Source organism: Aristolochia californica, unplaced genomic scaffold (genome assembly GCF_029961685.1).
Source record: "Aristolochia californica isolate CCGP_79_NKW_82.1479 unplaced genomic scaffold, dmAriCali1.0.hap1 SCAF_10, whole genome shotgun sequence".
Taxonomy (NCBI): Eukaryota; Viridiplantae; Streptophyta; class Magnoliopsida; order Piperales; family Aristolochiaceae; genus Aristolochia; species Aristolochia californica.
Window position 1 is genome coordinate 32,085,186 of NW_027181771.1, and position 13,467 is coordinate 32,098,652.

Here is a 13,467-nt window from a genome sequence, read left to right on the forward strand (position 1 = left end):
CGCTAGGATGAAGCTGGTCGCATTACTGTCAGAATATAAATTTCAAAAGTAGAATTGGTAAGACAGAAAAATCTAACCGTCGATTATCGAATTCTTCGATCGAGAGAGAACTGCACATCTAGGCCGTTGATTGTTTACTGGGCTCACTTCAGCTATTCTTTGGCCTTTGCTTTCCAACGTCTTTGGTGGGCGATTCAGTAAATTAAATCGTAAGTGAATGTTCTTTCTGTGCATTAGAACAAACGTTTTTAAGGATCCCTCGTTCCCTCGTTCCCTCGTTCTGCGTTCTGCTTTTTCTTGCAGCAATTCACTAGCTCCAGACGCTGATCTTCCAAAACCCTCTTGAATTTGTCTTTGTTTTTAGGGACGTTGCTCTTAAACGATCGTGCTTTTTAAATTGAAGGGCTCACTGGTGGATCGGAAAGCAGGATCCTCTCTTCTGTTATTCTGGTTAAACCCTATCAGTGAAATTGCAGGTTTCAATTTTCTATCTATAATGGAATTTCGATCCTGAATGTGTTTCTCCATTTTTTCTCCATCTTAATTACTGCGGCTTGGCTTTCTGTTTTCAACATTTTTCGATGTGATGACTGATGAGCAATGTGGTAGATGAAGTATGTGAACAAAAACGACTGTCTAAAAAAAGATTGACCTTGGAGTCCAGAATAAGTGGAAGCGTATCAGGAGATGAAACTTCAGTCTTTTGGGTTTCTTCTGCTTAGCTGAAATGGTCTGCATTGTATCTATTTTTGGGTTCTTCTGCTTAGCCAAAATGACCTCCATTGTCTCTATGGAAACTTCAGAATCCAAAATTAAGCTATGCTATCTCCGCCTGTCGCTGACACTGCTGAAAGCTGATTGCAAATATAATATCATCCTTCTCTTTATAATGTACATGTTTTGGATTTTTGTATCTTTGCTCTGATTATTTGAAAGTCTTATGCTTCTTCCTTGTTTTTTGGAACAGTCCAATTGTTATTTGCAGTAACACAAACCATGGAGCAGGAAACACCCAACGAAAGCAAACAGGAGACTCTAGGTTTCGAGCATGTATTTGTTCCTCATGCAACAGAGGAATCAAGTCTCAAACAGCTTGGAAATGAGATTGACGGTCAGAAGAAAAAAGAATATCATCAATTTGGATCACCTACGCCTCCTCCTGTTGTTCAACCATCAAGGATAAGGCAAAAGGGAGTTATGCTGCCCTCTAGGACTGTGAAACAAATTCCTGAACTTTTCCAGAATGCAGATGTTGGTAATGAATCAAAAGTAGATGACTCTATGAAAATAAATGCAATAGCTGAAGTAAATGAGCTGCCTGACAAGTGAGTCCCTTCAATATGAACTATGACTTTTATTTCTTGCTCACGTTATGCATCATTGTCAGATGCAAGTAGGCATTAACAACAGGCATCTCTTCTCCAATACCAGTTACAAGATTCTAGCTGAGTTCTTTGATCGATTGGACACTTCTGTAAGGTTGCTTGGTTTACAGAAAAAGTTGGCTACTTTTCACAACATCAGCATTCAAGTGGAGATACTTACCAAAAGGCACTTAAATGTTCTCTGCTAATTTATGTTATGCTTGGTTAGTATTTATGCTTAAAAGACTAAAGCAGTTCTTGTTCGAGCAGGAAGTTCTTATACAGCCATCTTGCGCAGATAAAGTACATCTTTCCTGAAGCCATTAAAATTGAGAACACCCTCAAGCATGATGAAATCACCCTGATTATGAAGCCAGATATGAAGGTTACTCTGTTGCCAGATGCTGTGAATGCTCAGCCAGACCAATCTGTATCTCTGGCTTTGTGCCAGACTTTCCGCTCAAGGCTCTTAGATTTCTTTAAGTCACACCCAGAGGTAACTAACTGAAAGCAACTGCTGGATGACCAGCAATTGCATAGTATCTTTTTGACGTCATTGGCATTCTTTTCCTGCATGACTGAACCACCCTCATCATAGATATCTTATGCAAGTGCAATTTTATTTCAAGAGCAGGATGGTGACATCCCAGAAGCATTGCTACCAGAGCCTTTTAACCAAAGTAGTGCTAGTATGGAGGCTGAAATATTGCCCTTGGAATCTTACAAAGAAATACCTCAACCAACTAGTGGATCAGAATCTATAATAAATTCTTCTCTTCTATCTCCATCTTTCCATAAGCATTTTTCGCAAAAGTATATGGTCCCCAAAACTAATGCAAGAAGCCCTCCAAGGAGAGAAGTTTCTTCAACCATTTTAACCACTGAAAATTCCTCCATGGAACTGCTCTGTTCACCCACTCAGTCTTCTGATTACAGTTTTTCTGGTACAACCCCTTCAAAACTAGTCGTCATTCCTTTGGTCGACACACCATTGCAGAAGACTCCCAAAAGGCCAGTTCCCTTGCCATATGGCACTTCTCATGTTTCAAACGGTACTTCTAGTCATGCAGCAACTAAGAGGTCCCTCCAGTTTTCACTGTCTGAAGCTGAGAAAGCTCCAGGCTCTACTGTTGGTGAGACAACAAAGAAACAGGTAGTCTAAGCCTCTCAAGTTTTTTCAACTACTGTTTCGTTAACTTATGTCATTCGAAAACGTAAATTTTTTTAATTTCCTTAGGTGGAGGAGGACAGGGAAGAGGTCAATGAGGAGTATAAATTGGATCAAAATGACAAAGACGAGTGCCATCCGAAGTCTGCTTGCTTAACAGACCTCTTTAATATGATTCATCTTATTTTTCGGAACATAAACTACTCTTCTGTTACAAAACAGGAGCTTGTGCACAAGATACTCTGGCAGAATTGTGATATTACAGAGACAAGTAATCTTTGAAAAGCGGTTTTTGGCCCACGATTTACTCAGTTGCATGGGTATCTATTTTTGTCGGGTAACTATTTTTGTTTGTACATGATTGCAGGAGTAGTGGAAGAACAGCTGGAGCTATTAGAAGAGTTTATTCCAGAGTGGCTCTGTAAAAAGATCGCATTTGGTGGACATATTCTCTACAGGTGAGTAGTTTCTTCTGAACAAAGGAAACTAATTAGTTGTGTCTATCTATTCTGAGAATTCTGAGTAAAATGTAGTTAGACCCTTATTTGTAACCCATAGAATATTAGATGGGATCAAAACTTCCACCTCTTCACTCAGTGGTAGAGCCGTGGGGGGTGGTGTGGGAACTTCCTTTCTAGATTTTATTCTGCTTCCACCCCCTACACCCCTTTCTCCAAAACTTTTCTGGTTCCATCACTATCAGCACTGGAGGGGATGCAGGTGTCACTCCTTTGCATGTTGATATTAACCTTGCTAGTAGATTACATCTTAGTTATTTACCAATACATGCCTTCTGTCTATGATTGATAGTTTTGCTCATGTCTTTGTTGGCTGATTTTGTAGTCTCAAAAGAACATCCGATCCAGATTTCGTACGTGCAAAGCTTAGACAAGCTGTTTGAGAGAAGCATTGGGTAGTTTGCCAGCTCGTTCCACACAACAGTTCTGTCAGAAATACTTTCTGTTCGTTGCACCCGACTGTCATGGATCGGTTTTCGCTGGAAGAGGCATAGCCGAACAAGAACATCCTAAACGCTTCTGAAGCTCTGAAGTGCAGGCTAACCGACCAAGTGCAAATCTCTGACTTCTACTTGTTCACCTTCGGAGGACACAGCCTCTTTTTAAATTGGTTGTGATGTGTTTTTCATTGAACACTGCCCATTTACAAGGGCTTTTCCAAGAATCAGTTACATCTGATTTCCAGGCTTAACTGCTTCAATAAACAAGATGAAGAAAATATATTATGCTACTTATGCTTTGATAAATTCTGGCTATTTACAACCCTACAGTGGTTTCTGGATTTTTGAACTGTTTGTAATCACGAAAGCACCTTCATGAGCATTACTGATGGGGTTTTCGAACTACTGAAAGAAACAACAGAGGGGATCGAGATGATCAGCTTATTATTGATTTAAAACGTCAAATTCCTGAAGGAGAAGTCGATTCTGTGGCCCACGGTCGCTGTGTGAGGCTGAAGGTGACACGAGTAATAATGGTATTATATGGATGGCAAAGAAGCACGACCGTGGAAGAGGGAGAGGGGTGATGTCCCAATCAATTTGGTTAAAAAAGTAGTTCCAACAAGTGATCGACAAGTCGTTCGCATAAAGGTGACATCCCAAATCTCCCTGTTAGTTCAGTTTCCTACGGTCCTGATTCGTCAAAATGGAGTACAAAAGGGTCCCACCATGCAAAAATATTTGTAATCTTCTTCTTTCAAGCGGTTAATCCACAAAAAACTTGAATTGAAGTGAAGAGTTGAATCGAACTTAAATGAATTGATTCAACTTCCACTCATCTTTGGGTGTTAGTGTAGACGAGTTCAAGTGTACTAGAAAACAGATTCCAGTGTTAGTGCCCCCAAATGAAAAGTATGATATAAAGAAGAGAATGAGTAACCTTTTATAATATACTTAAATAGAATATATGCTTAAACAGATAATTAACCAAAATAAACATGGTTACTACACTTATAAGTGATTTAACGTGTAGTATTAGAATATATTAATATCCTAATTAATGAAAAACTATATTATATTACTTAATAATTATAGTTTATTATAAATTAAAACAATAATTACATGTGACTAGAATAAATTATTTTAAATAAATAAATAAAATTTAAAAATAACATATGTAAATATAATAAATAAATAAATTATTTTGTAATAACATAAGATATAGTTTAACATTAAAATTCACTATTTTAATAAAAATAAAAAATACATAATAAATAAATAAATATATTAATTTATCAATAACATAATATATATTTTACATATTATTAATTAATAATATATTAACAAAAAATGTAAAACTAATGGTTTAATTAATTGCATAATTAAATCAATTATGAGGATGGTTTAATTTTTCCTAACTTACGAAAAATTAAACATCTTCTTCCTTAGCACGCGTCATCTTCCTCAACGGCGGGCCAGCGGGCAACAACGACGGTGGCGACGCTTCGACGGTACTCCGAGAGGGAGAAAAGAGGGAGGCCAAGAGAGAAGAGAAGTCGGGAAGCCGAGAGAGAAGAGAAGCGGGGAGGCCGAGAGGCTTGACCTCCCGTGCTCTGCGAAGGGAGAGGAGAGGGAATTCGGGAGGCCGAGAGGCTCTACAACAGAGGCTCGGCCTCCCATGCTCTGCGACGGAGGTCGAGAGGGAGAGGAGAGGGATGCCAAGAGGGAGGAAGGCCTACGGGGGTGGTAGAAGAGGGAGGAGAAAAAAAAACTTGCTGAAGGATCGCGGGGGGAGAGGGGAAGGAGCAATGCGCGTCGCGCGCTTCAATCGATTGATTCGCAAAATAGGTATGAATCAGCTTTCCCCGATTTTTGCCTGAGCGAATGAAGTGGTGTAATCTCACTTCAATGTAATTCATTCTACACTAACACCATTATTTAATGAACTACGTAATACGGGGGGAATTCATTCCACTTCATTGTGGACTAACCCCCCCAGTGTTGTTGGCGTGAGATACTGAGGATTTCTTCCAGATCCGTAAAAACAGAAGAAGAAGTCCTCCATAATAGCTTTAGAGATCTGAAATACCTGTTATTTTACCTATAACCTTTGTATATAAATAGATGTATTTGTATGCAATAGATGGATAAGAAAGAAAGGCTTAACCGAGGTTTTACATGGTATTAGAGTTGGATTAACCAATTCGACGACGACTGCAAGAGGAAAATTCCCGTTCGGCAACGACGCAGGGAACTGAGAGGGGCTCACTCTCTATTGGTGCTCCAATTCGGTCTTCCAAGAGGGTCACTATGTCGTTGGTGGTCATTAGCGACGACCGGTCCGTCAAGACCTCCAGTTCCGACGCTGAGGCTTCGCCGAAGCTTCCTCGTCGAAAAATTCCCTTGTTGTTTTAGGAACCAGTGTCGCGGGGAAGGCGACTAGTTCAAATTAATTCCGTTTGCGAAATTAATTTCAAGCCGATGCAACCCAGACCAACCTGAGCCGAGTCAAGCCAAACCCATAGGCCCAACTAGACTCGGACCAAACCCGACCCAGTCAAGCCGAGTGGAGTCAAGCCTAATGACCCAGACCAGACCCATCGGTCAAATCCGGACCAGACTGGACTCAAGTCGAGCCGGACAAAATCGAACTCGGACTGCGACTTGAATTAGACTTGACTTATGTCTTCATTTATGGCCGATATTGATGTCCAGTCCAGTGAATATTCGTTCTCCTCTACCCTGGATGAGTTGACAACGAGAATGATTGAAGCTTTGAGCAAAGCTTCAACCCCGACCCAAACCATCGATGTTGTTGCACTGATTGGAATTAAGTTGGATGGCACCAACTATGCACTCTAGTCCTAGGTTGTCGAGATGTATATCTCAGGCAAAGACAAATTGGGATATTTGAATGACGAATTTCCTCAATGGATTCTATATTTTGACGATGGCACACAAACAATGCGATTGTCAAAGGATGGTTGATTAACTCAATGGATTCTTCTCTCATCAGTAACATCATTCGATTTCAGACTGTTAAGATGGCCTGGGATGCCAATGCTACTACATATTTTGATGGTAGTGACAACTGTCAGGTATATGATCTCCGGAGACGTGTGACACGTCTAAAACAGTCTGTGGTTCTCTCAAAATATTCTAAAATAATCTTTAGGGCCTCTGGCTTGAAATAGACTTCCGTTGACCAAATCCGATTGGAGTGTTCAGTCGATATACAACGGTATAATACCTTGGTTCAAGAAGAACAGGTATATGCATTTTTGGATGGTCCCGATGATCACCTAGATCATATCTGGAGTGATGTTCTCCAAATACAACATTTTCCAACCATGGAGCAAGCCTATGCTCACATCCACAGAGAGACTATTCGTAAAGCAGTGATGACGACTAGTAGCTTTGATTCACCAGGAGCAGTTTTGACATCTACGAGCATCAAATATGGTTCACACCCTCTAGCACAGTCTGGGTCTATCTCTCTGCATAGTAGCAAATCTGGTTCCAACTCTAAATTACGAGTCACTCCAAATCATGATGGAACTAGATGCTCTCACTGTGGAAAAGCGAAGCATACCCGTGAGAACTGCTTTAAGCTACACGGGTGATTGGTGGCACAAACAAGCTAGAAGGCACCGGGATACAAGTGGGAATAATAAAGGGACAAGGAAGGTTGTAGTGGCTGTAATAGAGCCTCATCTTTCACTTACTCCAAATTCTACTCTAGGTAATGTTCTCATTGGATATAATAGAGAGGTTGATTGCAGTACTTAGATACTTGATTCAAGGAGCAACAAACCATATGATGTTTGATGTGAAGGATTTTTATTAGACCTCTCCTCCCTAGCGGACTAACATTGCCAATACTAATGAAGTTATCTCTCCGATAACAGGGGCTGGAATAGTGATGTTATCATCAGCCCTTCCATTATCTAATACACTACTTCTGTTTTCTCTTTCTCACAAATTACTATCAGTGAGTAAAGTTGTCCATGAACTAAATTGTGTTGTACTTATATACCCTATATTTTGTCTTATTCAGGATATTCTCACCAAGGAGATCATTGGGCATGGTACTAAGAGGAGAGGGCTTTATTACATGGAAGATTTCAGCGTAAGCCGTTCATATCACATGCGGCACCCCAATGACCTCAAAGTGGAACAGATTTTGTTGTGTTAGGCCATCCTTCATTTGGGTATTTGAAACATATGTTTCCCGATCTATTTTCGATTTTGTCAGTTCTGGATTTAAATGTGAAACTTGTATTTTAGCTAAAAGTCATCGGGTCAATTATTCTTTAAGTATGAATAAAAAGTGATGATCCTTTTGCTTTAATTCACTCTGAAGTGTGGAGTCCTTCCCTAAAAGATGTTAGGTCTGGTGTTCATTGGTTTGTCATATTTGTTGATGATTGCACACGAATGACTTGGCTTTACTTGTTAAAACATAAGGATGAGGTCTTTCATGCCTTTCAATCCTTTCATAAGATGATCCAAACTCAATTTTCAGCCAACATTCGAATTCTTCGATCAAATAATGGTGGAAAATATGTGAATCATCATTTCTATGATTATTTTCATCACTATGGACTGATTCATGAAACCTCATGCCCCCAGACTCCTCAATAAAGTGGTGTTGCGGAGAGGAAAAATCACCACATTCTTGAAACAACTTGGGCTCTTTTACCTGGGGCCCAAGTGCCTAGCCATCATTGACCTGATCCTGTCACTACGATTGTCTACCTTATTAACCGCATTCCTTAAAAAAATCTTGAGTTTAAGAGCCCCCTACAAGCCTTGTCAAACTATGTTTCATTACCCTTGGTGTTGATGCTTCCCCCTCGAATTGTTGGTTGCATTGCATTCGTGAATCTCCACAAAAACCAACGCTCAAAGTTTGAGCCATGTGTCATTAGGTGTTTATTTTTGGGATATGCGGGCCATAAAAAAATGATACCGTTATTACGATCCAACTACTCAGCGCACATATGTAACTATGGATGACACGTTCCTTGAATCCGAAACTTTCTACTCATCTGTTACTTCCAGTTCTACTCTTCAGGGGGAGACACGAGAAGAAGAGTTGAATTGGATGACATATGACTGAGTTAAGGACACTGATATAGTGACCACTGTGGAACCAAATCCAGAAAAGATATCCTCAATTTTTTTTGAACTAGTACCCCTCCTCCCCTCAGTATCTAACGACCCATCTCCTGAAAATATCATTGAGGTAAGTAATCCTATTATACCTCAAAATTTTAATAATATGGTTATTCTTGTTGGCTATGAATTACCAGTCAGACTCAATTGGGGCAAACCACTGGACAGATATTCCCCCAAAGAGAAGGGAAACAAATCGAAATATCCTATTGCCAATTATGTGTCTATAAAATAATTGTCTGAACCCCTTAAGAAGTTTGCAAATGAACTCTCCTCACACCATATTCCCACAAGTGTTGATGAAGATTTGAAAGACCCTAGGTGGACTCAAGCCATGAAGGAAGAAATGGAGGCATTAATGAAAAATGAGACCTGGGGACTTGTTCTTTTACCTATAGGTAAAAGAACAGTGGGATGTAAATAGGTATTCTCCATCAAATACAATCCGATGGAGCAGTTGAAGGCTAGTAGCAAAAGGATATACACAAACATATAGAGTGAATTATCAAGATATATTCTCACCAGTGGCCAAATTGAATATTGTTAGAGTTTTGTTATCTCTTGCAGCTAATCTTGTTTGGCCACTACACCAATTTGACGTTAAAAATGATTTTCTCCATGGAGATCTTGAAGAAAAAATCTACATGGATATTCCTCTAGGATATATAGAAAATTCTGAAGCAAGGACGATGTGCAAACTCTAGCGAACTTTATATGGCTTGAAGCAATCTCCTAGAGTGTGGTTTGGGAGATTGAGTTTGGCAATGAGAAAACATGGTTTTAAACAAAGCAACTCAAATCATACGTTATTCTTAAAACATCAATGAGGTAAAGTAACAACCTTGATAGTGTATGTAGAAGATATGATCATCACGGGAGATGATCTAGAAGAAATAGCAAGATTTCAAGAACAATTGGCAACAAAATTTGAGATGAAAAATCTGAGAGGACTCAAATATTTTTTGGGAATTGAAGTTGATAGGTCCAAACAAGGCATATTATTTTTCCAACGAAAATATATACTAGATCTATTATCAGAAGTTGGACTATTAGAGTGTAAGCCTACAGATACCCCAATTATCCTGAATCACAAGCTTGGAAAATACCCAAACCAAGTGCCAACAGACAAAAGAAAGATACCAGAAGTTGGTTGGGAAACTTATATATCTCTCCCATAAACGACCTGATATCGCATATGCAGTAAGTGTAGTAAGCCAATTTATGCATTGTGCAAGTGAAGATCATATGAATGTTGTGAATCAAATTCTTCGATACCAAAAGTCCTCCCTTGGAAAAGGACTCATGTTCTCAAGAAACCATCACCTAAGGGTTAAAGGTTATACAGATGCTAACTGGGCGGGGAATATTTCAGATAGAAAATCCACCTCAGGCTATTTTACGTTTGTTGGAGGGAACCTAGTTACCTGGAGAAGTAAGAAACAAAAGGTGGTAGCGTTATCAAGTGTTGAAGTTGAGTTTCGTGGGATGGATAAGGGGCTTTGTGAACTTCTCTGGCTTCGGAGATTATTAAATAAACTTGGCTTTGGTCCAAACTGTGAGATGGACTTATTCTGTGATAAGAAGGCAGTTATTGATATTTCACATAACCCGGTTAATCATGATTGAACTAAACATGTGGAAGTAGATCGACACTTCATCATGCAAAACCTTGAGACAAAGATAATTCGATTTAAGTTTGTTAAATATGAAAATTAGTTGGTAGACATACTTACAAAAGCAGTATGCAGTAAGAACTTCTACAACTCACTTGGCAAGCTGGGCATCAGAGATTTATATGCACCAACATGAGGGGAACTGTTGGTGTGAGATACTGAGGAGCACTTCTTCCATATCCGTAAAAATAGAGGAAGAAGTCCTCCGTAAAAGCTTCAGAGATCCGAAATACCTGTTATTTTACATGTAATTTTTGTATATAAATAGATGTTAAATGTATGCAATAGATGAATAAGAAAGAAAGACTTTACCAAGGTTTTACAAGTGTAGGCGGAGGGAAAGTGAAAGTGAATTCAAATTCATTTTTATTTACCCAAAATCTTTAGTACGTGTTCAATGAGTGAAAGTGAAAGTAAATTAGCAAGAGATGGAGTAGTTCAACTGCACCTCCTATCCACAAATCATTTCCTTTATGATCGTTGTTATTGTGGTTTAGTTTTCTTTTTTTGTGGTGGCTTTAGTGCTGCCCTTCTTTGCATCCTTTGTTGTACTTTTTTCTCTATCGAACCTCCTTAATGAATTTTCTCTCTCTCGTTGTCACAAATGTTAATCATGTGGTTTGATTTTTTTTTCTTATTTACGTAGCAAACCATGAAACTAGTCTCATTGCTAGATGTCGGAGGCTATATGCTTATGCTCATGATTATCATATTAACTCGATTTCAAATAACAAATGCATTTGCTTTCCTCTAATATTATTTAGCATGCTTCATCCATATATCCATGTTTAGCCCTTCAAGCTGATTTTGTGTCTGTGAATTTTTTGTTTTTACCTTTTGTAAATTATACTCTTAGGTATACCCTTCAATGTTTCTCTTCTTGTTGTTAGAAGTTTATTGATGCTAGTAGTGTTGGATCTACTCTAGACATTATAAAAGTAACCAAGTTTGTTTAGGTATATTATTTTTTATATTTAATTAAATTAATATTTTATTTTATTTTATAAATGATTTATCTTATTTTATTAATTTAAAAGTCAGATAAAACTATCTTAATAAGGTTAAATCTATCATAATATTTTATTAATAAATTTATTCTCCATTTTCCATTATATTTTTTTATTATGTATACTAACACAAGAAATTACTTTACACTACATTTTTCATTGAGCATATTAACACAAAAAAGTAATTCACTTTCACTATTTTATTCACTTTCACTTTCACGCCCTATTAAAGTGAATTCACTTTTACTAGGGGAAGTGGCCCCAAAAGCTTTAGCACACTATGTAAGTGGGGAGTGAAAGTAAATTTAATCCATGAGACTAGTGAATTAACTTTCACTCGTCGTTTCACTTGACAGTTTCACTCGAAGGACATGGGTGTGTTCTTCATAGTTTGTTTTTCTTAGTCAGGTGTGTGTGTTCCTTGTAGTCGGGTGTATGCTCGTAGGAGAGTGTGTTCCTTGTAGTCAAGTTTTCGTAGAGAAGTGTTGAGAAGAAAAAAAATGGTGATGAAAAACACCAGTTGAAAGAGCCCTTGAGAGGCGATGACATAGATCTTGCAAAGGCCAACATGGCGGAAGATGGAAAGAACAGGGAGGATGGGAAACCGGCAGAAGTTCCCTCAACGGAAGCACATGACGCAAAGGAGCTCACTTGTGGAGAAGAGGAGGGTGAAGATTACCAAGAGAAGGCAGACGAGCCATAGTGAATTGAAGTCGTGAAGGAGATGACACTTCTTGGTCTTGTGGTGGAGGCGGAAAATGAGGTGCATGATCAAAGACGGAACAATGAGGTCACAAACAACATAACTCCTACACTAACCTGATTCGTTTTTGTCCTTATTTCCTTTCACTTTTGACTTGTCCCAACTTTTTTCTTTTCGAAGATTGCTGCCTTGCTTGGTAACTGAAAGGGTCAACTCAAATTAAGAAAAGAACCTCCTAAATGACTCACTTAGGAGTGATATCTTTGTTGAACCAAAGGTGTAAAGGTTTGTTCTAGAGACGCCTAATGAAAGATTACTTTATTAGATTTCAATAGTCTTTGTTTCACTTTCTTGTCCATCTAATCTCTTATCGTCAAACTTTTATTGTTTGAGGTTTTCAGTATCCTGGGTATTTTAATTGAATGTGCGAGTCGTGCCCCTAAAATCAGACCCAGTAAATAATCCTTTGAAGATCCTATGCACCATTCAAAAGAACGAGTTTTGGACAATGTTTCCACTTATATAGAATTAAAGCAAACCCTTTTTCTTAGCAACTATTACTTTTATATATCAAATCTCCTTACATTTAGGAGATTGCTTGGTACTACTTTTGCTAGCTTGAATAGGGATACACCATCATCAATGGTACAAATCACGAAAAGATTAGGTACAAATTACCAGAGAAATACAAAGTTGTTTAAAGAAAAAGATTGGTAATTATTTTGATATCCTTCTAATGTTTTTTAATAAAAAAAACTTGAGTAAAAATTATAAGTTTAAATATATTAAAATATTTTATTAATAAAAAATTTCTCAACATTTTCTACTGTATACACTAACATAAAAAATTATTTACACTGTATTTTCCGTTAAGCACACTAACACAAAAACTAATTCACTTTTACTTTCACGAAGTAATTCACTTTCGTTTCCACTTTAATTCTCCTTGGAACTCGTCTATTTTATTCTTCATGGAGAGATCTGAAACTCCGCAACAGACTTTTTTATGTGATATTCTTGTGGAAGTGCTGAAGAAGGAAGCATCAGTTGTGCATGGTGGGCTGTTTTAGAATTTTGACTTTTGAAAAAAAAAAGAAAAATTCAGTGATTGGTGGATTCCCAGTGTAAAGAATCCGAGAAAATCATTTTTCATGAACAACAATCCTACCTGATTCTGGACCTAGTCGGAATCAAGCAGTGATTTCTGTGTAACTTTTCCTTGGAACTTGTAGCAAGTAAGAGAGAACAAGGGTATTTTCGCAGTCTGGTCCTCTTCCCGACTACCTTCTCCTGCATCAGATAACTGGATATGATATCCCAATACAGTCGAAGAGATAATTGGATATGAACGGAGATAGTGTTGGAAGGAACTGAAGGTAATTCAGCTTTTAGAACACATTGAGTTAGAGCTGAAAC

At 38.2% G+C, this 13,467-nt stretch overlaps 1 protein-coding gene across 2 annotated transcripts; it reads left to right on the top strand.

The window, feature by feature from the left end:
- Nucleotides 1-261: 261 nt before the first annotated feature.
- On the top strand, nucleotides 262-3,814 carry LOC137942474 (CDT1-like protein a, chloroplastic). Of its 2 annotated transcripts, none has more exons than XM_068788133.1 (8): nucleotides 262-476; nucleotides 968-1,325; nucleotides 1,432-1,551; nucleotides 1,635-1,860; nucleotides 1,999-2,517; nucleotides 2,602-2,803; nucleotides 2,900-2,990; nucleotides 3,376-3,814. In XM_068788133.1, the coding sequence occupies exons 2-8, from the start codon at nucleotides 997-999 to the stop codon at nucleotides 3,431-3,433; spliced, it is 1,545 nt and encodes a 514-aa protein (XP_068644234.1). In that variant the 5' UTR covers nucleotides 262-476; nucleotides 968-996; the 3' UTR covers nucleotides 3,434-3,814. The 2 variants fall into 2 exon arrangements, with proteins under 2 accessions (XP_068644234.1, XP_068644235.1); XM_068788134.1 differs by lacking the exon at nucleotides 3,376-3,814 and having other exon boundaries at nucleotides 2,602-2,675; nucleotides 2,755-2,803; nucleotides 2,900-2,988.
- Nucleotides 3,815-13,467: the final 9,653 nt, after the last annotated feature.

What these genes read in the sequence shown, in the direction of transcription:
- LOC137942474 (XM_068788133.1), top strand. Translation starts at nt 997, where the DNA reads ATGGAGCAGGAAACACCCAACGAAAGCAAACAGGAGACTCTAGGTTTC. An exon ending in GTGGAGATACTTACCAAAAG is followed by an intron (nt 1,552 to 1,634) that starts GCACTTAAATGT and finishes TTGTTCGAGCAG; the next exon opens with GAAGTTCTTATACAGCCATC. An exon ending in GGTGGACATATTCTCTACAG is followed by an intron (nt 2,991 to 3,375) that starts GTGAGTAGTTTC and finishes CTGATTTTGTAG; the next exon opens with TCTCAAAAGAACATCCGATC.